Genomic DNA, 27144 nt, shown 5'->3' with positions numbered 1-27144 from the left:
AGAGGAAGAAAGACCAAAATGTGCAAACCAGGGGGTTTGGTGCTGGGAGCCAAGGCTGCAGGAGGCTGCAGGCGTGATTTGCCCATTTTCACTTGGGAGAGCTGCTCTCCGCTGGCTTCCCCAAGCCGGCTCCACTGTTTGCTGGATTGCTGCTTCCCTCTGTTGCTAGTCAGGGCATTGCAGGGAAACTGCACAGGGGAAAAACGGGCTGGGAGTACTGAGATGAAGCCTGCAAAGAGGCAGTCCTCCACCTTCACTTGCGCTGGGGCTCAGCTCAGCCCACTGCTGGCTCAGCACTGGGGTGGGGGCTGCCACACCCCCAGGGCTGCGGGAGCCGGCTCTGTCCTTCCAGGGGCCAGTTCCTTCTGTCCACACACCTTTGCTGTGAATTGCCACTGCAGTGATTTCCAAAGGGTTAGTCTAGAAATACTCAGTGTCCTCAGCCTTTTCCCCACTGCTGTGACTTTGGCTATATTCGAAACGCCAAGTCAGCCCCAGCTCAGCCCAAGCAGCCCCGAGGACACAGGAGAATGAAAACACACACCGAAGTCTGCTATAGCCATCTGAGATGGAAGAACAACTCTCTGGAGAAGCAGAGCAGATGAACTTGTATATATTCAACCGTGCTTCATTCAGCCCGCAGTTTGTATTTTGACCACAGAGTCTGAATATATTCTTAGAGTTATTATAAACTCAACTTCCTTTTTTCATTAATATAAGGAAGTTGAAGGGTACCGCAGGCATAACGAGGGGGCTGAAGCCTTGTTGAGTGATGCCTGGCAGCTGAGTTTCTACACTCTCTAGAAAGAGCATCTTTGATCTCACCATTAACTTTAAGCCATTTAGGCTTAAACTTTAAGTTTTAGGCACCTATAAACATCCACTGCTATTTCACCTAGCCATAACTTATTCACTGCTATCCTGCTGCTCTAACAACTCAGAATGAAATGTGACAACATTTTGCAGCCACCTTAAAAAGAGATAAATGCACAAAACTTGTATAACAGAGCTATTCCGAATTCCTAAAGACCCTGCCCATCCTCAGAGAGGAAGACTTTTGAGAGCCATTTCCAACTCTCAGATCAAGCTGCTGTGTATTGCTTGATGGCTTGTGAACTGGCCCCTGGACCTTCTCTCCTCTGCACAGTGAGAACCCTCAGGCTCATCCAGCCCGCTGCAAATAATGTTTGCAAAATATTGATGGGTCCCAAGGTGCCAACACTACCCTGTGTTACTGCTCATTTGGCCCAGATTATTAAATTTGCACCTGCAATCCAAGGCTTGTAAAAGCGACCGAGAGCAAGCGAGCTCTCCTGCAACGCACTTGAATCTCAGGAACCCTCCTTGGGGTCCAGCAGCTTATTAACAATTTTCTTTCCGAGGAGCAGGCAGGTTCGACAGAAATCCTCTCTGATGGATAGAGTTGTCGGCAGGCAGCTCGTGATGGAGCAGGAGGTTAAAACATCCAACTCTCCCTCCCTCCCTGGCAGCCGAGCCTCAGCCCTGCCTGGGCACCCGGCGGCGGGCAGCCAGCCTCAGCATCCTGCTGGTACTCAGCCCCACTGCTGCTTTTCCCATTCAAGGCTTGGCTGGTTTTTCCTCCAAAAGTGCTTTAACTCTGGATCTAAGGCATTTGGGAGCAAACTTTCCAAGACATTTCATATTGTGTAACTAGCCTACAAAGCAAAGCGGCTGCAAATCATCTTCCAGCTGCGTTATCAAGCAGTTGAAAAAGGGTCGTGCTGAGTAACTCACACACACAAATAGCAAGGGGTTTCCTTTTATCATTTTTTTCCTCCTACCTGCTTTGGCTCCCCAAGCGTTTCGAGTTCCCTCGGAGGTCTCCCGCGGACAGGAGCGGCCTGGGATTGAGGATCTATGTTATTTACTGCACTACAATCAAGTAGCGTCCCGGTCGCCTAGGCAATGACATTGGAGCTGTTGAAAGCTATGTGAAAAGTGAGGCAAAAGCTTCTGCGCTCCTTCCTGGAATAGGAGGCAGTTGCAAGGGGGTGGGGAATGCTCAGCCAAGCGTGCCGGGGAATTAAGCTGGTCACCAGCGCCAAAGTGACTCCGGGGCAAGCTGGCTCTTGGGGCTCCGGCAGCAGCAGCCACCCAGCAGCGCTGCGCCCCAGGCAGCTGCTGGGGGTTAATCCCGATGGAGTGGGGAAGGAGACTCGACGTAGACCGCTGCACCAAAGGAAGCTCTTCCCCTCACCGGACTGATGAACTGAGTTGGTTTTGTGCTCACGTTGGTCAAAATGACCGGTTCACCCCTCCTGGAGTGTCAGAGGAGCGGGGCAGCCTGCCCGGGGGGCCAGCAAGGGCCCCTTTCACTGCCCTGCTTCCCCCATGAGAAAAACAGCTTGCCAAGACACATGTAGGGTGGCTGTGGATGAAGACTGGATGTTTTGGATCCAAAACCATCAGCCACGAGACTCTAATTATCTGCGTTGTGTAGATTCACTGATATACTTTCTTACTGACACCCATTTTCAAAAGCCACTGTTTTACTGGGCGCTCGCCCCCTTTAGCCTGTGCTTGGTGACTTGGGGGAGATGGGGACGAGCGGGTGTTCGTTACTGCGAACTCCTTGGCTCCCACCTCGCTCAGGGAGTGAGAGCCTTGGCTCTGCCCGCAGGCCCCCACACTTCACTTTCGGGGGGCAGATGGCTGCTGCAGAGCAGATGTCACGCTTGGTCCTTTCCTTATGGGCAGCAATACATCGCAGTGGCTAATCTGGGGTCTGAAATGCCTCATCCGTGATGGAAACAAGACTCAAATGTTTGTTCTGATCCCGAGGGTTTTTTTTTTTTCAAAGACCAGGGACGCGTTCCCCAAGCAAGGAGGTGGGCTCCCCCCTGGAGCACTGCTTTCACTGGCCACGGGAGCCAGGCTGCTGCCCACGAGGGGCTCGTTGCCCCCTGCAAACATGTGGGCCAAGCGAAGAAGCGCCCGCGTCCCCCCAGCACAGCCGGGCGGCAGTGAAAGGGGCTCAGCGGCCTCCTCAGCTTTTGTGCCCAAAGGACTGGAGCGTTTTTAGGACACCGACATCCCTGTCACGGTCCTTGGTCCCCGCCAACAGCTCCTCAGCTCCCTGGCAGCCCAGGGCTGTTTCCCAAGGGAATACAAACCCTGTGAGGGGTTATCACCTTGACCGGCGATCCTTGGCATATTCTCCTCCCCAAACTTTATTGGTTTATTCTAATTCGATTAGCGTCCCGTTTACCGGTATTATTTTTACTGTAATTCGCAGTCCCGTCCGCCCTAGCTGCGGAGCCTTTCAGGACATCCCGCCTGTTCTCCCGTCGCCGTCAGTAATTAGCCAGGGAGAGTAATTATCCAGAGAGCGGGATGCTGTCCTTGGAAAAGCGGGAACGGAAAGACGAGGAGGGGGTGGCGGGGGGGAGCGCAGGGGGGGAAGGAGAAAAGGGGGAAGCGGGTTGCCTGGCCACACCATGCCTTGTTAAGCGGTTCATTTACATACTAATTGCTGTCGCCAGGTGCCTTCCCGCCCGCTTCCCGCCGCTGCCCTCATGCGCACCCCCGCCCCGGACTACAGCTCCCGGCGTGCCGCGGGGCAGCGCCCGCCCCTCGCTCCCATTGGTCGGCTGGCCCAGATGCGCCCGCCCGTTTCTCCCGCTTCCGCCCCGGGGCGAGGGCCGGCCCGGGCCGGCGGCGGGCGGGTTTGAATCGCGGCGCCGCCGCTCCCCCCCGCGCCCCTTCCCTCCCCCGCCATGAACTTCTCGGAGCTGTTCAAGCTCTCCGGGCTGCTCGGCAGGTTCTCCCCCGACGGCAAGTGCCTGGTGAGTGTGTGTGTGGCGGGGTGCCGCGCGTTTACCGGGGTCCGCGGCCTGAGGTAACGCGCCGGGCGGAGCGCCCGGTCGTAACGGCCCGCGGTAACGGCTGCTCCGTGCCCGGGGGGCGGGGGGAGCCCCCTGGGAGGCTCCGCTCCGGGCCTGCAGGCCCCGGGGAGGGACCGGCCCCGCCGGAACTGCGCTGGACGTGGGGCGGCTGCGGAGAGGCTTTTAGTCAGCCGGGGTCTTTATGATGGAGCTCTGATTAAGGTTGATTACATAAAATAATAGCTATGACACAAAAAATGTGTTTTTTTAAAAAAGTAGAATTAGCTAACCAGCTAATGAGGACTGTTTTTATTAATATAGCACCCCCGTTTCCCTCCTGGCTTCACTGTTTGTGTTGTAGCTCGCAGCAGAGCACAGCGCATGTCGAGCCTCTCTGAGGTGAACGCTCCCGACCGTGCCAGGAGCGTGTCGAGGCAGCGCCGCGCTTTGTCACGGCACGGTGGCAGTCGTGGATCTCAAGCCTGGTGTTTTTTCGTGTTTTTTTTTTTTTTTTTTTTTGTTTGTTTGTTTTTGTTTTTGTTTTGTTTTTTTGGTTTTGCTCTCGTTCAGGCTTCGTGTGTGCAGTACCGTTTGGTGGTTCGAGACGTGAATACCCTCCAGATCCTCCAGCTGTACACCTGCCTGGATCAGATCCAGTACATAGAATGGTCGTCCGACTCACTGTTCATATTGTGCGCCATGTACAAGCGTGGGGTTGTTCAGGTAAGGACAGAAAATGTTTCCCGTGGGGGATTCGCATGTGCTGTGAGTGAGAGCTTCTTGTTGGCAAGCACTCGTGCAGTGCTTTTGCTAAAGTATCTGACATTGTTATTCATAACACATGGTTTGAGAATAGCCCAGCATGCCATTGTTTTTAAAACCATGAAAAATGTCTTAGTTTGAAAAAAAAACCAAACCAAAACAAAAACCCAAACAAATTTAGAATGAAAATATTTAGCAAAACAAACCAAAGCTAGATATTATGTTACAGTTTCTCAGTTCAATAGGAAATAAATACATGCAAGCCTGTTAAATGAACTAAAACTTTTAAGTGTTGGATGTTCACAGTATTTGTCAGAGCAGAAAAAAACCAAAACAAAACAACAAACCACCATACTTAACAATTTGTATTAAAACAGAGCTTTGGGGCTTACTTTTGTAGTGGGATCCAGCGCCAGTCCTTCATGGCCACGGGCTTTCAGAGGTTTCCTGACCTCTCTGGTATGCGATGCAGGAACCTTTTCTCAGCTGTAGTGTATTCTTGTGAGCAGAGGTTTTGATGAGCTGTTTGCTTGCTGCACTGTCTGTTTGGTTTCCTCTCTGACCCAGGTCTGGTCCTTAGAGCAGCCGGACTGGCACTGTAAGATAGACGAGGGGTCAGCAGGACTGGTGGCTTCATGCTGGAGTCCGGATGGTCGTCACATTCTCAACACAACTGAGTTTCATGTAAGTGTGAAGTCATCATTACTCTCAATGGTATCAGATGTTCCTCTCTGCCCTTTGCCTCTTAAAATAACCTAAAGCTCTTAAAGCTGTAGTGGTGGTAAAGAACACGGATATAGTTCTCCTGGATTAATATATGTAATCTAAGTTAATTCCCATTTAGATGTTAGCTATTGTGCTAACATTTTATCCTCTTGCTTCTGATGATAAGATAGAAAATGCACACAGCTTTGAAGGTAAAACTGTGTGTTTGAGAAAAGTGTAGGGATGTCTGGCATTCATCAAAACAATTTTAGAAATCAAATGTGTTGTTTGTTGCTCAGGGAAGGCTCAAGATTTCTAGCAAGATGAAAAATCCCAAACCGTAGATGTTGAAGAGTGGCTATGGAATTAAAAAATGTGGTTTTAGGTTTATGAGATTTAGATCCAAATCCTGGAAATGCTTTCGTAATTGTTTGATTTGACACATAAGAGTCAGACTGTTGTTGATAGAGCCAACTGCCTGCAAATTTAAAATTAAAACACCTGTAAGGGCTCATTGATTAAGAGCCATATTCTGGAATCCACACAAAGGTAGAATCCAGATCAGTTTGTGGATGTGGGTCTTGTTGGAAGGCACGTGGAAGTCTGACTCTCCACCTTTATAGTCTTTGGATTAGAGTTATCGTTCATGTTATTCAGTACAATGATGAACAGTCAGAAAATAGCTAAGCACTACATGCAAGACATTTTTCTTTGCCATATTTACTCTTCAAAACTGTAGATGGATTTTAGATGACTGGCTGTTGTGTCATAACCCTTGCTAGCACTGAATTCAAATGTTACAAGATTTTTTTCCTTTTTTCATGCAAATCCCAACGTCAGCAGAATCTAGACAGAGGACTTTGTGTGTGTGGACTGGAGTTAGTGTAAGAAGCTGGTGCTCTCAAGGAAACCTGTGGAGAAACTTGCATACAGCCACAATGTAGTTGGCAATGCACACATGGTGGAATACTCCAGCAAGGGTATTTAGTGCTGACAAGGATTCTCGGTGCTGACTGGGGTAGAGATTTTCTGGCTGTAAAGCAGTCTCTTTCCATTCCCCTACCCCTTTAGATAGCGGGTTCTGAGGAGTGATGAATTTAGGCCTTAGTTTTCCCAGGAAAGAATCACCCCGATGGTGATGAAAATAAAAAATGAGTCCAGAATTTCAACCTGAAGTCAGAAAAGACATGCCTGCTAGTCAGAAGTGTTGTAGTCAGTAACCCAAACCAAAGGCTGGTGCTATGTGCTACGAGTGAGTATTTCATGGCACATGGGTGTGGGGGTGGACTAGCAAGTATTTATTGCCTCCCAACAGAACTTGGTTTGACCTTAGAGGATTTCATTAAGCCTTTGCCAAGTTGGCATCTGTGTTGGGATAAGTTTTCTTTCCAGCTGTAAACAGGTTGCTAAATTAGCTTTTGTCAGACAGCTGCCTGGGTTATGCCGATGTCTGAGTTGTGTTTACTCTCTCACTGCTAAATCCATGGTCTGGTGGGACAGACGTGGGTAGTGCTCGAGACAGAAACTGTCAGGATACTTAATATTGGTGTATTATGTACGTTATCAAATTCAGCGTTTGCTTGGAGGGCTTAGGGGTTCCCTGTCAACTAGTGCAGCTTGGCTTTGGTAGCCAGACACTTTCAAACAGCACCAACTAATTACTCATACTTGTAATTCTTCAGGTCAACATGTGTGCTTCACTCTAAACTCACAAATAAATTTCTTATTCCTGTGTTTGGGTTTTTTTTGTTTTTGTTTTTTTTTGTTTTTTTTTGTTTTGTTTTGTTTTTTTGTTGTTGTTGTTGTTTGTTTGTTTTTTTTTTAAGGATATGGTTATGCTAATTTATTTCTAGCAATCTGTACTTAGTAGTGCCTCAGAAATAATAATCATCAGCTAACTTGCAGTCAAGTTCTTTTTGTGTTTTTTTGTCAAGTTCTTGTGGGGTTTTTGATGTGACTGGTGTACCACTCCGAACTTGAGATGAGTGCAGCAGAATTCTGATGCATTTCCAAAATCCATTTTGACTCTGTTCGGTCTTTTGAGATGGGCAACAATGCTCCATATGCACTTAATAGTAAAATAACTCTGCAAATACAAGCATTTTATTGGAGAGGAGTCTTTTAGTAATGTGCAGGGTTTTGGGCACAAGAATTATTACACAATGTACAGTAATATTGAATGGCGCAGGTACCTGTCTAAATCTTTACAGTTACTGTGATAAAGAGTGTGGTTTGCCAGGCAACTAAATGGTACAGCCTTATAGGGGGAAGTATATAGAGACTCTGTCCTTTCACTTGATGGCGGGTTGTTTTTCACAATAATGGATTACTGGCAGATGCAGAAGAATTTACAACGCTTAACTACAGAAGTGTGTGTTGTACCTAGTTACTTGCCCAAAATTTTGGAACCATTTTTGTGCTGTATGTTAGCTTGAGCGTTATGTGTGGAGGGGTCATTCTATCAGCAGCTAAGATGGAATTCCTGCTGAGATGTAGGAAAGATGTAGGCTTGTTCCTCAAGCACTTGCTATGCTGGGTTGGAGGATTCCCTTCTGTTGGGGACAGTCAGTGCTGCTAGCCAGACTGGCAAACTGCAAGGCAAGATACAGACTTGCTGGGTTTTGCTGGGCAAAAACTAGTTTTACTGAGCAGTTGGATATATTTAAAGGTACTTCCAAACTTGGAAGGCTTTTTTTCTTTGTCTGCTTATATCTTACAGGTACATGTGAGAAGTGATCAGAATATTTGCAGCTTGATTTTTCATCTTGTTGTTTATACCAAGCTAGAGTACAGTTCTATTAGGAAACTAACAGATTTTTGGAGGAAAAAAAAAAGAGGTGGTACTACTTTCTTATTTAATCAAGAGCAAATCGAAATTAGTTGGAAAAACACTTCCTGAAAGCCTGTTATGCGAAGTCCATCTGGAATCTGAAAAAGTTAGAACACCATGTTAATTATATTGATTCATGCGGTGCACTGGAAAGCAGCTTGTTGTCCCATATCTATCATTTGTCGCTTATTTTGTAGTTGGCACTTCCTCTCCTGCTGAAATCCATGCAGTGGGACAGTTGTGCATGCCTGCAGTGTGTAACTGGAAGATTCCATGTTGTCAGTTTGTCCCGTGGAAGGTGTTGCACCAGGTATCTCTCCTCTTGCAGCGCTGTCGTTCCACCCAAATTCATAGGCACATGTGGAGCTTAAATGAGAGCTGCAGATAAAAGATATGGGGAAAGCAAATGGATCCTCTGCTTCCTCATGACTCTCATGTTTTGTGATAAACAGTTTGAAGGTCAGTGGCATTGTTCTTGAGTGTTTCTTTTAAGAGACATACTTACAAACTATGTATATTGTACTTTCCCTTGTTCCATGTTAGGTACTGAAACAGTAAGGAGCTTCCTTCAAACTACAGCAGCAGGGGAGGAAAGTGTGTGTTTCTGTGTATATTGGAGCTAATCCTTAGTAACTGTAAATGGCTACATTGGTTGAAAAATGCTTTCTGTCGAGGAATGTGCTCTGAATAATCTTCTGAAATCCGGTGCTGACAGACACTGCTATGTAAGGAGGCCTTGTGACCCAGTCAAGTCTGGGACAAAAGTTGACAGTCATTTGAGATGCAAGGTTGTTTAAAAGTGTGTTTTTATCTATTGAAAATCACCAGTCTTACACCTGCCTATAGCTGTCAACATTGGGATGTAGTCCTGAACCCTGTGCTGGAGACTGTTTATCACGTTACCATCTAAATACTTTTTATTTCTCAGCTGTTTTTAGGCTATTTTAAAAATGCTTCTGCTTTTGGTTTGTTTTTCCACTGCAAAACAACAGCTGAAAACTTCTCAGACACCATTATCATTAGGATTTGAGTTTGACAACTCCACTTAATCGAGTCATCTACGCTAAAGAGAAAGTACCCCTCAAAATGATCAGTGAAGAAGTGCTTGATGCAGACTTAATTGGCCTTGATCTGTTCTCCTGGAATAAAGCAATTGTTCCTTCCCCACAAAGTCTCCAAGAAAAGCAAATAAGAGCAATGCAATCTATTGTAATTTTTGAAGTGTTTGGCTTTTTTTTTTTTATTCTCTGTGCATTTTATGCTTCTGTCTCTCATAATCATATCTACTAGCTGTGAAATAATCTTCCTTTGGGCAGGATTGTGGAATAATGTTTCAGTTCCAGTTGAGATTAGGAAGGTTCTCCCTTTTTATCACAGTTTAATTGCAAAAATACTGTTAATCCCTGTAAGATAGGTGTGAAGTCCATATGTTAAGCATATGATGTAACTTTCTCAATTTATAAAAATGCTTGCAGGTATGCAAATAGAACAATTGGAAAGATTGTAATTTTAGGAATCAAAATGATTTGCTTGTATGTGTTTCTAACAGTAGGCCAAAGCCTTGAGGTTGTGTTGTGTGAGGTGGCAAGAGGCTGCAACGACACTACGGCAGAGCACGTGTGTGGCCTCTGACCTGCGGTTGTGCGCTTCCCTTACGAGCTTGCAGCCCTTTCAGGAGAGAGATACTGAAGTTGAATAGAGGATCTTAGTTGTTCCGGGTGTGTTGTGACTGATTTGGATTAACTCTGAAGATGAAGCGCTTTGGTTATCAAGAGTTGTGGGCATCCAGTATAATAACAGGTCTGTGTTTTCAAAGGTGTGTTTTTGCGTAGACTAGTGCAAACACCCTGTGAGGGTGTGGTGGTTGTGCTCTGTCCTCTCTCCCCAGTACTGCAATGACATTACTGCGATTTATGCCATATATGCTAAAAATGATGTGTTGGGGAGGTTTATGGGGCGATACAGTACCACTCCAACAATATTGGTGTTTAATGTGACTGGAACTTTTGATGTCAGTGAAGCGCAAGTTCTGCGGTTAAGCATAACGTGACAAGAATGAGCAGGGAAACCGTTATTAGTGTATCCTGGGGAGTCACAAAACTTGACCCTTTTAGAGAAGGTTCTGTCAGAACAGCAAAGAGAGGGCTGCACCCAAGGATGAAGCGCAGAAAGACTCTTCAAAATGAAGGTGTACTTGCTTTCTGTTCTGCGGTGGAGTCTCGGGCAAGGCAGAAGTGATGGTAAGAGCTCTGTACGTGATGTGCAGATTCTCACCTCTCAAGATTTTCCCCTTCTGATGTACTTGAGCTTGATGTGAGCAGTAAGGTTTTGCCTTGTTCTGAGGCTCTGAGCCAGCCCGTGTGGTCCAGGACAGAAGTGTGTGTGATGCACAGCAGGCCAGGTGAGTTGATTGTGAGGCCGTGTAGCAGCATGAGGGTAAGCTTAGATGCCTTTGTCAGGAAAAATTATGATCCAGACCTCAGCATTCAAAGCTTGCAGCTGCTAAGCTTGCATTAAGTGGCTGTAGAATGTGTGTTGTATATGCTGCGTGTTTTGGTCAAGGGAGGAACAGCAGCAAGTACATTTAACACTGCAGTTAATAGGAGCGAGCAGCATATCACTATTGCAGTTGCTATAGAAGAATGTGAGCAGGCATTGTGTTGGTATTTTTAAAGTAAATCTTGCATGAAGAGCAGACTAACAATACTGTATTTTTGTATGTCCGGAAGTGAGCAGTTGTAGTGATAAAACTTGATTAATGTTGTTCATCTAGTGGATTCTTCTAGAACTTGCTAAACTTAAAGGTGGTACTATAGATGTCTAGTTGTAATTTCATAACTGTAAAATAAAGGAAGAGAATAATAAACACTGCATTAAATAGTGGTCCAATATCTTTTCTATCTTTGGATAGAAACAGCCTGGAATCTACTGTGGTTGTGCTCTTTCCTGTAGTAAATAATTAAAAAAAAAATGTGTGTTCTGTCTTCAAATGTCAGAAGTTTACTCTGTGTAGAAAAAGCAGCAGGGAGAACAGCTAATGCTGTTCTTTTGCTTTGGGACTCCATGTCTCTGGAGGGAGGCAGCGTTTATTAGGATTCTGAAGCTTGGTTTGAAGTGTCAATTACTTGTATCGTGCTTTCTGACAAAGATGATAATGTCAACAATGCAAAAAAACCCCTCCAAGCTCTGTTGCAATGCACAGTTTATAGTGTTACCAGGTAGAACAGGTACCTAGGATGCTACCTGGGAGTCCTTTGTCACCACTGAATAGCACCAATTACTTCGGAGAAGGAAAACATGCATTGAGGACAAACATGCCAAAATGCATAACAGAAACTGCCTCTTTCCAAGACTTCTGGTGGTGCTGATGATCTGCATTGGATGCAGAAGGATGGAATGGTAGACGATGCTGAAGTTTTACTTATAATGGATCAGAACTAATACTGTTGTTCAGGAGGTGTGGGAAAGATGACTTTATGACTGGTGCTTCATTGAGAAAATAGTTTTACCTGTGTCTCTTCTAGAATCTCTTACCTTGGTGCAATAAAACCTAGGAAAACACAAGAAAAAAATTACACTGGAAACATTCCTCACTCCAGATATAAATGCAAAGGTTCACATGACATACTGATTAATGCACATATGTCTGGTGTGGCTGCTGTTGCTAAGGGAGAGTAAGTATTTGTTTTTAATTGAATAATCTGCAGATGGCAACGCAGAGCTTCCAGAATGCAGGCTGTGACCTTGAAAGCTGTGGAGAGGCTTGTTTTGCAGCTGACTGCCTTCTCTGCAGTTTCAGTGTTTTAGGGATGCACGACCTCCAGAAATACCCCAAACATGATGTTTAATGCCTTGCTTTGCATAGCGTATTTTAGTTATTTTCCATTTTTTTCAGTAATTACTTCATGTTTCCTTCTTGTGTGTGACTGAGGAGGGAAGCGCAAAATGCAAATTAGCTGTCAAAGCTGGGTATGTCTAAAAGTTGAAAAATACAACTGAATTTTCATACTTGGTAGCCTTTTCCCAAGAGGTACAGTGGTCTTAAGTTGCTGTAACTTCTCATGCATTCGTAAATGCAAAAAATTTCTCATCTCTCCCAGATTCTGTGACCAAACTGTGTGTTCTTTTCCAACTGAGAAGCGTCTGTGTATGACACATTGGCAACCATGTAGCTAGGTTTGTGCTAATATCAGTAACTTTAGTGTTAATGAAGAGCTTTTCTGCATCTTGGTGTTCTACATCTTAAATACCCCTCTAGAGTATTCAGTGTACCTGTAATTTGCAATAAGTAACCTTGCTAACTGAAGGGAGTTGGGAGAGAATTCCTCTCTGTTGCTTCATGGAGCTTTGTGTTTGAGTTACATAGAATAGCTGCAAAGTTTAATTAACCACAAAAGGTATACTGATCTACTTTGTGTTGCTGAATTAGGTTTATGGGTTTCTATTTACTTATTTTTTTTGTCTACAAAAATAAACAAATACTTCCTTGTCTCTTTTTTTCTTTGACAGCTGCGGATAACTGTGTGGTCCTTGTGTACAAAATCTGTATCTTACATCAAGTATCCCAAAGCTTGTCAGCAGGGTAAGTGTCACAAATCTAACCCAGGAATGGGCACTTTTTAATATGGCAGAAAGGGAAAAAGAATTTGACAGTGTAATGATGAAACAGGTTTCAGCGCAGGCTTTGGCACCCTCCGTGCTGAGGGGTTAGCTTGCCCTCAGGGGTGCCCGTGTGCCGCCTCCTGTGATGCACCCAGATGTGCTCAGGGGTTGTCACAGTCTTGCTGTGGACATCTGAGCTATGTGCCTGCTCTTCAAATATGAAGCTTGGTTGTGTTCACTTATGAAGGGTCCTCTAAGACATTAAATTAAGCTGGGGGCATTGATGATGAAAAACGCTAATCCAAAGTGGCTTTTGTCATCTTTTACACATGAAAAGATTTGAAACGGAAGCTTGTGTCAGGACTGTCTAGCCACATGGCTGTGGTTAGCAGTTTCCTGCCTGAGGCTTTTATATAGTAATATCTCATATATGACAAAGTCAATTATGTATTACATAAAATAAGAGTAAATGGGGACCAATGCCTGGAAGTTGGTAGAGTACCAATGGTTGCATAACTAATCCATTTAGCTAGAGTAAATGAACTGCTTATTTGAAATCTGGGTTTTATAGAACAACTGTCTGTCAGCAATCAAATGTGGTTTTTGAAGCATGCTGAAGTTCTGCTATAGCTCTGAAGCTGCGGCCTTAGAAATAGTACATCCAAAGTTTAAGAACTGCCGACACAAGCAAATTAGTAACACTATGCATTGCCTTGATTAATGTGGTGATCTGTGAAGATATTTTTCCTTCTCTTTTTACTACTTCTTTGAATTGGGAATAACTGCTTTTCACTGAAGAATCATCAGCTATTCTGTCTTCCTTTCTCTCCCTTTTGTTTTTTTTTCCCTCTAACCATGTCTCATTGGCAGGAGTAGCTTTCACTAAGGACGGCCGCTATATGGCAGTAGCAGAAAGACGTGACTGCAAGGACTTCATTAGCATCTTTGTGTGCAGTGACTGGCAGCTACTGAGGGTAAGATAGGTCCTTGCCTTCCACAGCTTCTGCACGGACTACAAGCATATGTTGCACGCTACTTTAGACTCGCTTTGCTAGTCTGGTTTTAGATTTGCCAGTGCATTTTCTGTCCTGCATCTGGCTCCTCCATTGGCCTGCAGGCATACTTCCATAGCAGCGTTCTGTTCAGTGGGCCAGTATATTGTGTGTGTGTGAGGAATTTCTGATGGAAAAGTTCACCTTTAAATTCTTTCATGAGCTTATTTACACTAAACTATGCTACATTATTATTAATGAAAGTATCAAATGCTTGATAAAGTGATCATTTGGAATGTAGAATATAAACTGTCATATTTTCTGTTTTAACAATGAGACTAGGCTTTGAAGGATGCACACTAGCATGTCTTAGAGAACCGCATGAATCTGGGAAATGAGAACCATTAAGAACTAATCCAGACATAGTGTCACCTCTGGTTCAGGAATTCAGAGTTGTATTGGAAGCTGATAGCAAAATTTGGGAAATACCACTAAATGCTTGTCATGTTCCCAGGGTCTTCCCTAATGATTCTGTACTGGTCTTTCTGAGGCAAGGAGTTAGGCTAGCTAGATTTCTTGACTGATTCAGTGTAACTACTTTTATTTTCTTATGAAATGCTGTTCATTTTAAGGTATAGCAGTTTTTTGCCTTTACAGAAAAGGGAAACCAAAGAAACAGTGAACGCAAGCATACTATTACAAAAGAAAATATTTCTGTTTCTATGATAGGCAAAAGAGCCTTTTGTATGCTTTGTGATAACACTTAAAGGGTAAAGCTGAGGACTACATTAGGTCAGATGCAACAGTATTTGTTAGTATATTTCAAATGTTTTTTTTTTTTTTTTTCTCTTGGGGGCAGCATTTTGACACTGAAACGCAAGATCTGTTTGGGATTGAATGGGCTCCTAATGGCTGTGTTCTGGCAGCGTGGGATACGTGTCTGGAGGTATGAGGAAAAAGCAGACTATTTTCATGGAGAGTTCAAGTTGGTTTGTAGCTGCCATATATAAAGTAACTAAAATAATTAGTGTTAGGTTTTTTTCTTTTAAACGTAACAAAAGCTGAACTCAAACTGTATTAAATATTATACTTGTATTGGTAATGGATGTTCTTACAAGTGTATGTCAAACTTATGTAAATCTTCAATGACAGCATCTTATTAGCTTTCTTCCTAATTTCTGTGGAAAAAAAAAATTGATTGTAAACACTGCAGGAGCCAATATTGAAAGAGTGAAAGAATAATGAAAGAAGCCTTCTCTAAGACTCTTGTACCACTTTACTTTGCATTGCACAGTCATTTTACAGTTAAGTAAAAGTACAAATCTGAAAAGTTAGTGAGGAATATATAAATTGCTATCCTTTCTGCTCTGAGTAGGTGAACTTCTAGAAGGAAAAGTGTCCTCCTCTGGCCATAACGTTTTGGGTGGCATGACCAAAACAAAAGCACTGGGAAGGGGTAGGGTTGTAACCCCCCTAATCAGATGGCTGGTGGATGCCCCACCAGCATGAGGGCCTTCTGTACTGGCATCCACTAGTGATGGTGAAGAGCGCTGGGCTGGATGGGCCGTGGTTCAGGCCCAGGGGAGCCTCTTGGGGCCAGGGCGGACGTGTTCGGAGAGTGCCCAAAGAGCCAGACTGGAAGCCCGGAGCCTCTTGTCTCAAGTCACAGCTAAGAGAGCATGCTCTTTGTGTTTAACTTACTGCAGGGAGAGTTTGGAAGGAATGATTTTGTCTGCCTGTGACTTTTAGAAATATTGTTAGTCTTTAGAATTCATCTATTTCTGTTTCAGTATAAAATATTGCTGTACTCCCTTGATGGCAGACTACTCTCCATGTATCGGGCTTATGAATGGTCGCTAGGCATAAAATCAATTGCCTGGAGTCCCAGCAGTCAATTTTTGGCAATTGGCAGCTATGATGAAAAGGTAAGAAACAGGTTTTTCTCTTTTATCTAAACCATTTGTAGAACTTTGTCATAACAGTTTTGTCTCGCAATGCTTTCTTGAATTAGGTGCGTATCTTGAACCATGTAACTTGGAAGAAGATCACAGAGTTTGAGCATCCAGCAACTGTTGCTAACACCAAGACGGTACGTACAGATCCAAAATCCATTGAATCATTAGCAGTGCTTTGACACTGCTATTTGTATCTGAAAGATGCTAGTAAATCCATTTAATTCTGCAGACTGCTTTATCCCCTCCTGATGTGTAAATAGGGCTTGGGAAATTGCATGAATATTTGAGGATGTAAGAAAAATAGAGGAATCCTTTCAAGTTTGATGGAATACACACATATGACCCTCTCATCTTAAGCATGAATAGATTCTCAGGTGACTTCTGTCATATGCCAGTGTGTTTTGATGTATATGGTGGTTGTGTTACAGGTTTGGGTATGAAGGTGATGGCAAACTGGGAAACTTAACAGGAGAGATTTGTCTCAGCTGCATACAATTTGTGACTTTAAACAGCATTTGAACTGGAGTCTGATCAGGTTTACATCTTGTATGTACAAGCTCATCCAGCTCACCTAAAGAGCATTTCCTCTAAACATCTGCCATCTTTTATTTTTATCCTTACATACATGTATATGCAAGGCCCAACAGATTCTGGGTAGTTGGCAGCAGGTGGAGAGCTGTAGCATTTGTTTCAAAAATCACAAGCTGTTCTCATCCATCAAGGTAAAAAGAAGATGCAGTGTAGTAGTGCTGCATGCCACTGCAGAGGAAGGACTAGTCTTGTGTCTGGACAGGTATCCTGCAAGAGTTTACATGTGTAGGCCATAAGTCTGCAATATTCACATGGCTGTGATGATGCCTCTTAACCAGAAGCAAGGCATGATCCATTAAATGCACCTGAGCAAAACTTCCCATGACTGAAAAGTGACCTTACTCCCAGTTAGGTGTAGAACAAGTAATAGAAAGCAAATGGAAATAGCTCTGTTACTCTACTGCACAGACAGGAATTGCACTTGGTGCATTTTATCCTGGTGCTTGCGTTTGGGAATAATATGTTGTGGTTTCACTACTAAAATATTTTTGCTGTTTCCTTCTGGAATGTTGCACTTGGTTTGCATTTATTTATGATAGTATCTGATTAAAGATTCTTTGTTGCAAAAGTGAAATCTATGTTCCCATTGTAATGAAGATGATTTATTGTACTGCCAGATTTAGCTCTCAGGAATAATGAATGAGGTATACTCTGGCAGGCTTATTCTTTGTAGACTTCAAGGTTCATTTATTTGTCACAGGAGTGTTTTCCTGATCATGGGTCCAAATAGCAAATGATTCACTGAGAATGCTGGATTTGGTATTTGCCTACTGAAGCCCTTTCTTCCACTGATGAACTAGGGGATGCTGAGATACTGTACACCTGAAAATGAGTTAGTGGGATGTGGATGACTTGGTTATAGCCCATGTTCAAATTCTCTGAGGCCCTTCTGTAGAACTTTCACTTGTTTCTTTGTAGATTGTGTATAAAGAAGTGGAGAAATCCCCATCTGTTGAAACAGAGAGACTTTCTTTCCCTCCAACAAGAGCATTGGCTAGTTCTCTCTTCAGCACACAAAGTAAATGTAAGCCAAAGTTTACTAAACTGAGACACTTGAGTTTGCCATGCGAAGTGTTTCTATAAATAAACATTATAGGTGAACTCTGCATGGTGGATTGAAGGCAGGTTAAAGACTAGCGGGATATTGTAGAAAAGAACTGTAATTACTTGGGTGTAGAAATAGCAGCCAGGTCCCAGTTTTGGATTTGCTTGCAAAAGTTGTCTTAACATTGTGTAGATTTTTTTTTTTCTGATTTATTCAATCTATGCAGTGTTATTTCATGACTTGGTTTAACTGTTGCAGATAATTGCTAGAATCAGATGAACTATTGCAATTAAGAATTTTACAGTGTGTGACAATTCCACTAATTTAAAAAAAAATAATAATCAGAAGGTGTTACAGTCTTGCTGTCTGTTTTAGGATTGTAATTAATCCCTTAGGTATGAGGTTATGTAAAGAAGCAGAGCATGAAAAGGCCGTTTGGCTTTTGTCTAAGAAGCTGTAGTCGTAGCAATGCTTTAAACTTGTCTCCAGACAATAAGCTTTGAAATATTAAACCGATGGCAGATAATGTATGATTAGTACTTTTTTCTGGTTTTTTTGTTTTGTTTTTTTTTTACTGTCTCATTGTTTGTGATACTGTAAATATCCTTTGTTTTGCACTGGTGTTTGCTTGAAATACTAGTTAAAAGGTAGTGGAAAATTTGATCTCTCCTTTTTTTCATGGTTTGATCTCAGACATGCCTGGATTTCCAGATTTTCTTTTTTTTTTTGTAGAAGGGCAATAATAGTAAGCTGTTTATGTGAAGATACAATATCTTAAAACAATAGAAGCTTTTGATTGGAACATCTTGGAGAAGAGTAAATTATGGTCCTATCGCTTCAGAGATGAAGGGTTTTTTAACAGTTGGAATTTAAATATTTTGTCCATTCAGGCTTGCTTAGTAAAGCACTTTCATTTCAAATTCCAGATGATGTTTCCCAAGTGCCAGTTTCTTTACAGCATATCAAACCAGTTGCTGACAGGGCAAATCCCAAAATGGGAATCGGGATGTTGGCATTCAGTGCAGATAACTGTTTCCTGGCAACCAAAAATGGTAAGTTCCTACTGCTCTGCATTAAGGGGGGAACCTACTCATTGTGGGTGGTGTGTTTTCAGAAAAGAAACAGGGACAGTAAGTGGTCAGTTATTTTGCACTACAGGAGGACTCATGGCCCTTTTTAAAAGCAGCTCTCCATTATGCAGACATGTAACTACAGAGGAAATTCAGCCTATGTCTTCTAGTGCACGTAAAGTATTGTGAGCTGCCAGAACTGCTTATCAGTGCATTAGCTTGTTCTTGGCTTTGGATTTAATGGAAATAGTATGCTTTTTATATTTCTTCAAATCTATGTGAGCTCCCTGCATTAGAAAATGCAATACACAAATCTTTCCTCCTCCATTTTAGGAAGCGTTTCTCGAAAGGCAGAATTCTTCACAACGTGGAGTAAGAGGGCTTTTGATTGCCTCAAATAGTGAAAGTCATGGAATTAATGTTTAATGTTTCCCTTCAGTGGTCCTGAAGGGCTGTTTATGTTTGGATGCAAAACCTGTGGTTCAGATGCAAAACCCATCAACAACAGTATAATTGGGAATAATTTGATAAAAGCCAGTGAAGGACTCCAAGATGAAGTCACTGCTTTTATCCTTTTTGGAATATTTCCAAGGCAAAATTTAAGGCACTGCTAGACAAAACTGTAGTGGTGTTAAACCAGTGGTGTACCTAAATAGCTTGTGTTGTGTTAGACCTCAATTAGTGCCTGTTTCTTTAAAGAAAAAAAAAAAAAGTGTCATCTTTTTATCCTTCAGGTGTTTACGTGGTCACCTCTTCCTCTTGTCACAGATAACATTCCTAATGCTGTCTGGATCTGGGACATTCAGAAGCTGAAGCTGTTTGTAGTCTTAGAGCAGCTCTGTGCAATCCAATCTTTCCAGTGGGATCCACGACAACCTCGACTGGCTGTATGTACAGGAAATAGCAAAGTCTACTTATGGTCCCCAGCTGGCTGCGTGTCAGTGCAGGTGCCGATGGAAGGTAAGGCTGCCTGCAATGATTTCCACGAGCAGTCATCAGCTTCTTACTTTCAAAATATTTTTCCACTTATAAATCAGTCCAAGCATTATCATGTAAATAGCTCAGATGTGTTCTTGGAGCTTTTTGAAAACGGGTATTTCTATCTTCAAAAAACAGGAGTTCATAATGAAACATAGCAAATAGGATAAAATATATCAAGAAAGGAGCACAGGCTAAATGATTTAATTGTCGCTTTAATCATATGGTATCTTGAATTTTTTCTCAAGATTTATATTCGTATCAGTTTATTTACATAGAAACAGCAGTTGTGCAGAATGACAAGTGTTGAAGTAAAGACTCAAACGCCTATAATGTTTTGGGGTATTCTGAAAACAACTAAACTACAGCAAAACACTAATGGGGAAAAAATGTGCATAGTAAATCTGGTGTGGAAGGATAGACCATACATGAGCCTGAACTCTAAGTCAGCCTGCATGATAAGTTTTATGGTTGGCAGTAAATGGTATGAGGCCATTAGCTAGATCATGTAAATGCCCTTCTGCATATTAAACAGGAAAGAAGTCACAAAGATTCAGCTTTTTCTTCTCTACACAAGGCAGCAGCATTGGGCCATGCAGCTTTGCACCAGTGGATAATCTTGTGGCATCTGTTTGCATTAAAATGATGAGTCTAAAAAGCTGTGTTTGTATTTGAGTACAAAGTAACTGTAAGTTTGGGGGAAAGGCTCAGTAACACGGCTTATCCGCATTGCCGTACTGGAGAATGGATTGGCTTGACGGCCCCAGTAACAAAATCAAACGCCCTAGTAAGGCTTCCAAGAAGGGGATGGTGTTTTTTGCAATGTGTGTGACTTTTCCTAGAATAAGAGGATGGGCTGTCAGCCTTGTGCTGACAAATTCTGATCTGTTTCTGCAGGTGACTTCCAGATCACGTCCCTTTCCTGGCATTCCAGTGGAGACTCCATGGTGCTTCTGAGTAAGGACAACTTTTGTGTGTGCTACTTAGAAAGAGAAGAGGTAAAATAAGTCATTTGCATTAAGAATGCTCATAAGTGAGGAAGAATGAGGAAAGGGTCAAACCCTGTTGCCCAATCTGAAGTTTTTTTTATTTATAAATTATTTATTTGAAGGACCGTATCCAAAGTCTGATGTGTAAAGTACTGTGATTGCAATTGAATGAAGTGATGTAGCAACTAAAGTGTAGAGAATGAAGTCTGGATTTCAAGAAAACTAGTATTGGTGTAGTTGAACTTTCTCTTGAACTGTCAACTGTGAAACCTTATTTTCTAAAATTGTAGCCGTGTGTATATAATGTATAGCTATTATTTAAGTTTTATAATTGCCAATAAATATTTTGATAATTACAAACTTGGTATGACTCGAACTATGAACCTGCATTTCTCCATTCTAAAGTCTGTTTCTCTATTACCAGTGATGTGATCATGTAGCTATTTATCCCAGCCCAAGAAAACTGTTACTTGCACACAACAAACAGTGTACAGCTTATATCTAGTCTTCTAAGACAAGAAATATTTCTGGTGTATTAGAATTAAATATTGTAGTACAGGTAGATCCATCAGTAAGATCCTTTCTAGCAAATCGATTGCTGTTAAAGCAAAACAAGTTCTTTGTTCAGAAAGCAAATGAAGTCATCCATAATAATTTTGCTTTTCCAGACTAAGATGTTAACAGGTGACCGTAATTGTGCCTGGTCTACCATAGATTTATTATACTGACTCTTTACAAGAAAGATCATAACCGATACTGTTACAGGCAACTGAAACAGGACCCTTTGACCCAACTATCTGGTGCCAAACTGGAGAGGATGGTGCAGCAGGGAAAGGGAGTGGGACCATCCTTTACCTTTAACCTGAGTAGCCAGCCACTGTATTCTTCAATGGTAGGGAGCCCATTGTTTAGGAATTTATTGGGTGTTTTTTCTTTTGCTACTTAATTTCACAGTCTCAGTCTCCACAAAATTAAGAATGAAGAACAAATCGAGTTGTAATTTCAACTTTACTGCAAGATTCATGAAAATTAAATAGGTATCTGAAGAAATGCATTGAGAGGAGGGGCATGCAACTTGTTGCATTCCATCATGACTTCAGCTTTACATAAGTTTCATAAACACACATCTACTTTAAGTTCAAAAAGCACCACTGCAGCACAGCATTTATTCAGCATTGTAGTTGCACAGGTCAATGCTGTGATAAAATGGCATGTGTAGGTCTCATTCAATGAAACAGCTTGTTAAAGTAACCTTGAGTGGTTTCAGCTGTAGTGTCTCTTACCATGCTTCTGAATTTCTGTTGTGGTTTGAGCCTAGTCAGCAGCCAAACACCACCCAGTCACTCCCTCCCCCTTCTCTGGCAATGAGAAGGGACAGAGGAGCCAGGCTTGGGGTTTGAGATAGGACTGGGAGGAGCAGATCCCCTGTTCTGGTCAAGAGCAGAAGGCAGACTTGGGAGGGGAAGAAAAAAAGAACATACATTTATTACAGACACTAACAACACATAACAGAGTAGGACAGTGAGAAGCATTGCCACATCTTGAGAACACCTTCCCCCACCCCTCCCTTCTTCCCGGGCTCAGCTCTGCTCCCGATATCTCTACCTCCTCCCCCAGCAGCGCAGGGGCAGGGAATGGGGGGTGCAGTCAGTGCTGCTGCTGCTGCCATCTGCGGTGGGGGGAGCTTCTGGAACTTCTTCCCCCTGCTCCAGTGTGGTCCCCCTCTCACAGGAGACAGTCCTCCACAAACTTTCTCCAACCTGAGTCCCTCCCACAGCTGCAGCCCTTCCCGAGCTGCTCCGGCGTGGGACACCCCTGCATGCTGCAATCCTCCCAGCGCTGAACTACAACAAGGGGAGCTACCTTTTCCCGCAAGACCCTGGCCTTCTTTGGGCACAGCACCTCGATGATCCAGGTGGAAGCCACAGGCCATAAATCAATGTCTGCTCCACCGTAGATCTTCATGGGTGGCGGGGGGGGCTGCCCTGCCGTCTCACCACAGGATACAGGGGGGTCTCTACTCCGGCACACCTCCCCCCCTCCTTTCTTCCTCCTTTCTTCCACTGACCTTGGTGTTCATGCAGCTGCAGCAACTCCTCCTCACCACATCCCTTCTTAAATACATTGTTGCAGAGGCTCAGCCAATTGGCTATTTTGGTGCAGAGATGGAGCTGACTTGGAGCCAAGGGAGCTTTGAGAGCCCTGTCCCCTGCTACCAAAAAATCTCACCACTCACTCAAACCCAGGACAATTTCGTTACTGCATATTTGTGTGAGGTTAAGGACAAGAATGTATAAATAAAGATTGACATTCAGTGCTTGGTGTTTTTAATGGAGATGGAGAAAATTCCTGCACTCTGCCGTCCCAATTTAGAGTAGATTTAAGAAAAATTGCTAAGAATATAAATCTAATCAAAGTAGAATTCCTGTTCAGTTTTATAAACAGTATCTTTGAAGGCAAATGTGTTTGAGGCTTTTGGCAGTATTCTCTCAAAAGAGTCTTTATTCTGTGGCTGCAGCAATAAAACATACATAAAAAATAAGGAAGTTAGACTCTGGTTTTGAGGGAGGTATTTTTACAAAAAGCTAATAAATGTATATTCAGCCCTATACTTCAGTTTACAAAATAATAGTTCACGTGCACAGCTTCTGAGCAGACGAAACAGTACAGCTTTAACAAAACTTGCTGGCTCTGTTTTGCTAAAGAATGACTGACACAGCTTTCAAAATTCTTAATGGGCACTAATCAAAACGCTAAGATTATTGTAATTGTGAACAATACAAATCAATCCCAAGCACACGACTTGATTTGACGCCATATCCAGGGACACAACTGTAATACGGCATGAACGTTCTAGTGTATCTTAAGTATTTGTGCGGCGTGTTTGTAGCAGATACCAATTGCACTTAATTAACAGGGAAGACCATGCAGTTCGAAATGGAAAATACTGCTGTTCACCAACCCCATGTAAGAACCAGCAAGAACTGTAAATTAGATAGAAAACACGAGAATGACACTACCTCATGTCTGCTTTGCATTAATCTGACTGACCATAACAACCAGGACCCCCTGTGAACTGTCAGATCTACAACCACCCGTTCTGTTCCCCGAGCTTCCTCGCTTTGATTCTCAGATATTCTGCCACACACCGTGCTCTCCCCAGGAGCCCAATATCAAATCACTTTCCCTTGAAAAGATTAAATGCAATTAATTTTAAAATACAATTAATTTTAAAATCCAATTTTGCCTCTTGTCATGGAGTAGCCAAGTTTGGCCTCGTTGTTGATGAAGGACATCAGTCCCAGGTAAGTCTCGATCAGAAGAGGACGCTCCAGCACTAGCACGCCGTTCACCCTCCCTGGCAACGGACACTCCTTATGGGCTTTCTTCACAGCTTGAATTAACTGAGTTTTAAAGTTTTCCAACTGAAAGAAAAAAAATCACTTGGTTTTTCCATTGTTTTAAAAATTGTTAGGCAAACAACTGCTGATATTGAATCATAAAGGGTTAACACTAGAAGTGTAGTTGTTGTGGATCTCATGTGCCATGATAAACTTTACGTTCTGACATTTAAGCTTAATGACACAGTTAACTTCATACCAGGGCATTACTTACATGCAACTTAAACCTGTGGGCTAAATGATAAAGATTTATCAGTTACTAATATTCTTTATTTCTGACTGTAGTTCTGCCCTTGTCACTGATGTGTGAACTGAAATTACCATAGTGTTCTATTTTTAAGGAAACTTTCAGAGGAAAGCAACTGTTGAGAAACAGACTGAGAACCACCCAAATGAAGGTTTACAGTTAGCAATAAAAGTCTTTGTTTAATTAGTTGGCAGTCCTAGGGGAAAAGTCAGGCATCAGCCTGTCAGGTAAGCAAGAGTAGAACAGCACCAAGATCCATTTTCTTCTGGGTTTTACAGAACTCTGCACTTCTGGAAGTTTCAGCTTCCTTCTTGTGTAAACCACTTCTGAGTAGCTGGCAAAAACTCAGTTGGGCTGCCCTGCAACTCAGAACTTGGGGAATGGGGAAATGTAGCTTACAGCTCGAAGTTCTGTCCCTTTAACTGCTCTATCTTTTCAAAATAATCAAAGCTGTATCCTGCCTACGAGATCAACGAGCCCTCTAGAACAGGAGAGGTGACGTCCTTACCAGGCAAAGGGATGCAATGTTCTCATCAGCATCTGCCACGGGATGCTCGGTGAAGGTGACGTACGGGATGTTTGTGGACCAGGGGTTCCATCTGTTTATGAAGGAAGCGCGACTTTGCTTGTCCCACTGAATCCGAATGCCGATACCTTCCCGCCTGATATTGAAGACAGTGGAATTAATATGGCAAGACTTTTGAGTCTTTGAGGTAAGTTTAATTAGAAATGTTCTGTCTCAAAAAGACCTACTTAAAACTGGAAGCTGAAATATAAGTTTGGTAGTTTTTCCTCTAGAACAGTAACAGAAGAATTCAGCCCCTGAACTACGCAAAGGTATGTTCACATGAGTTGAGTGCAAAAAGATTAAGCTCTTTAGGCCCCCAGGACGCAACGCCTGAACTGTCCTGCCTGTGGTAGCCTGTGTTTACGTGTGACCTAACACACAGTGATGAACTGCTGCTGCCAAATCTATTCATCTTATCTTGAAACTCCTTGAGCAACTCGCCTTTAACATAACTACTAACTGTCCCAGCACAAGAGCAGCTATGCTGAGGTGGTCTAATGAGGCTTCAGTTTGCAAAGTCACATGAACAAGAGGAAGAATTCTCGAACGTGTCCAGTGGTCAGGGACAAAGTCTGACCACTCAAACTATTTACAATAACGGCAGGAGAATTACAATAACATCACAGTATTACTATGTCAACTTGCCTGTTCAGAGATTTAGGCGGGAACTCAAACTCTCCTACAGAGATGGTATCGACTGCACTGAGGGAAATCCTCGTCACGTGCTGGCACTGCAGGCTGATGAAGTTGTATTTGCAGATCAGGAGGGACGAATCTGTGATAAGGACGAGACGTTCCTTCTCGTTGTTCCAGTGGTCAATTCTGGTAAGAACACGACTGAGATTTAGCAGTTCTGACTGCTGGCTAGAAACACTTACCAGCTTGACAGGTAGAAGGGTCGCTAAGGAGAACAGATCTGAAGTCTTAGTAATGCTGTATTTTCCATTATGGCCTTTGCTTTGAATCGGCAAGTCTGGTAAGAGGTTGAACGTCACAACACAGTCATGTTACAACATAGGAAAATACCGCGAACATCAGTAGCAGTCTGAAGATCTTGCGAGAGAGCACTAGTGCTACCTCCTGTTGTCTGAAAACAAATGCTACCTAAGGGAGCCGACGAGTCTCCAACAACTCTCCCAGTAAGTGTTTAATTCCGTGCCGTTAGTGTGTTGCCACATTTGCTAAGTTATTGACTGCACTGGTGCATGCCCAGGGGAGAGAAAGTTTTACTTGACTGTGTGGTCTGAGTTACTATTTTCCCCTGTAAGAACAGTCTGTACATTCAAGAACTTGTCCGTTTCTTCAAATGTAATGAATGAAAGAGCTTACCTTCCCCTAAGCATTTTGCCAGACTATGCTGTTGAACCATCACAGCTCTAATACTATTTCATCCTTAGGGCAACCCAAGAGTAGGTCATATTTTCAGTCTAAGGATAATGAGCTCAGCTTTTAAACTACCACCTTTGAAATCTGCTACAGCTTCTTTTCAGTGTTACTGATTTAATTGTCTTCCCTTACAAAAACTGTCTATTGTTTCTACAGAGCACTGACATAAAACTGATGAGACCAAAGCTGTCCTGGTTGTGTAAAGTGCAAAGAGTGGGGCCAGGCTCCGGGCCAGAGCATTTTCACCTGCCATGAACCTTTCCCAGCCTCTCCCTTTGACTGAAAGCACCGAAACTGCTTCCACCTTCTGCTTGCCCCAAGGGGTGCTCAGGGCTTGCAAATCCAGCCACACATTGTCCCCAAGCAGCAGGCGTACTCTATTCGAGCTTTGCTCCTACCCCCTAAATGCAGATTCTGCCAACTTCCACTTTGCTCAGCGGCGAGTCACCGGGCCTGGTCTTCGATGAAGTAGTTTATTAAAGCTCCACTAGTGGTTTTAGCATACGGGTGAATTCTGTATGGTACTGGCTTTTGTAACGAGCTCACTCAGGAGCCTTCCTCTCAATCCCGGGCCCCAGTCCGGCGCGTTAATGGGCACTAATATTTACAAGGCGTTAATACATGGCGGGGCTTTGAGAGGTGGCTGTGCCGGCCCCGGGGGCCCGGCCCCGGCCCCCCCCCGCCCCGGCCCCGGCACTTACTCGACGAGCAGCCAGACGCTCCGCACCTCCCCGTCCCCGGCGGGCAGCACGACGGCGCGGATCTCGCTCACCGCTTGCTCTACGGTGCCGGGCTAGACGGGGAGAAGGGGGAGATGTTACCGGGGGGCTGCGGGGGGGCCCCCGGCCCGGCCCGGCCCGGCCCGGCGGCGGGGCCGTACCCGGAACACGAAGTAGTGGCGGAGGCGGGCGGCGGGGCGCAGGCTGAGCGGCCGCAGGGTCCGGCGGGCCGGGGGCTGGGGGGGCGGCCCGGCCCCCCCCGCTTCCAGCAGCGCGGCCCCGGGGCTGCCGCCCGGGCCGGCCTCCTCCGCCTCCCGGAGCTGCAGCATCGCGGCGGGGCCAGGCCGGGCGTTCGCCGCCTTCCGGGGCGGGCCGGGAGCTGCGGCCGCCGGGCCGCCTCCTCCCGCCTTCCTCCTCCTCCTCCCGCCTTCCTCCTCCTCCTCCCGCCTTCCTCCTCCT

General features: G+C 43.9%; 2 protein-coding genes across 4 annotated transcripts; one reads left to right on the top strand and one right to left on the bottom strand.

Annotated features, from left to right (window-relative positions):
- The first annotated feature begins 3658 nt into the window (after nt 1-3658).
- On the top strand, nt 3659-21840 carry WRAP73 (WD repeat containing, antisense to TP73). Of its 3 annotated transcripts, XM_033007651.2 has the most exons (12): nt 3659-3806; nt 4416-4568; nt 5175-5291; nt 12652-12724; nt 13615-13718; nt 14596-14682; nt 15527-15661; nt 15748-15825; nt 17201-17306; nt 18254-18379; nt 19166-19357; nt 20273-21840. In XM_033007651.2, exons 1-12 carry the CDS (start codon nt 3738-3740, stop codon nt 20380-20382), a joined length of 1350 nt encoding a protein of 449 aa, XP_032863542.2. In that variant the 5' UTR covers nt 3659-3737; the 3' UTR covers nt 20383-21840. The 3 variants fall into 3 exon arrangements, with proteins under 3 accessions (XP_032863542.2, XP_042650568.1, XP_042650569.1); XM_042794634.1 differs by lacking the exon at nt 17201-17306 and having other exon boundaries at nt 19132-19357; XM_042794635.1 differs by lacking the exon at nt 20273-21840 and having other exon boundaries at nt 19132-19241.
- A 997-nt stretch (nt 21841-22837) lies between these two features.
- TPRG1L (tumor protein p63 regulated 1 like) lies at nt 22838-27060 on the bottom strand. Its single transcript, XM_042795066.1, has 5 exons — nt 26847-27060; nt 26668-26759; nt 25226-25402; nt 24521-24674; nt 22838-23789 (listed from the first exon to the last, which is right to left on the bottom strand). The coding sequence occupies exons 1-5, from the start codon at nt 27012-27014 to the stop codon at nt 23595-23597; spliced, it is 786 nt and encodes a 261-aa protein (XP_042651000.1). The 5' UTR covers nt 27015-27060; the 3' UTR covers nt 22838-23594.
- Nucleotides 27061-27144: the final 84 nt, after the last annotated feature.

Source organism: Tyto alba, unplaced genomic scaffold, assembly GCF_018691265.1.
Source record: "Tyto alba isolate M040663 unplaced genomic scaffold, T.alba_DEE_v4.0 Super-Scaffold_20000042, whole genome shotgun sequence".
Taxonomy (NCBI): Eukaryota; Metazoa; Chordata; class Aves; order Strigiformes; family Tytonidae; genus Tyto; species Tyto alba.
This window is presented reverse-complemented; position numbering and strand designations above follow the sequence as displayed.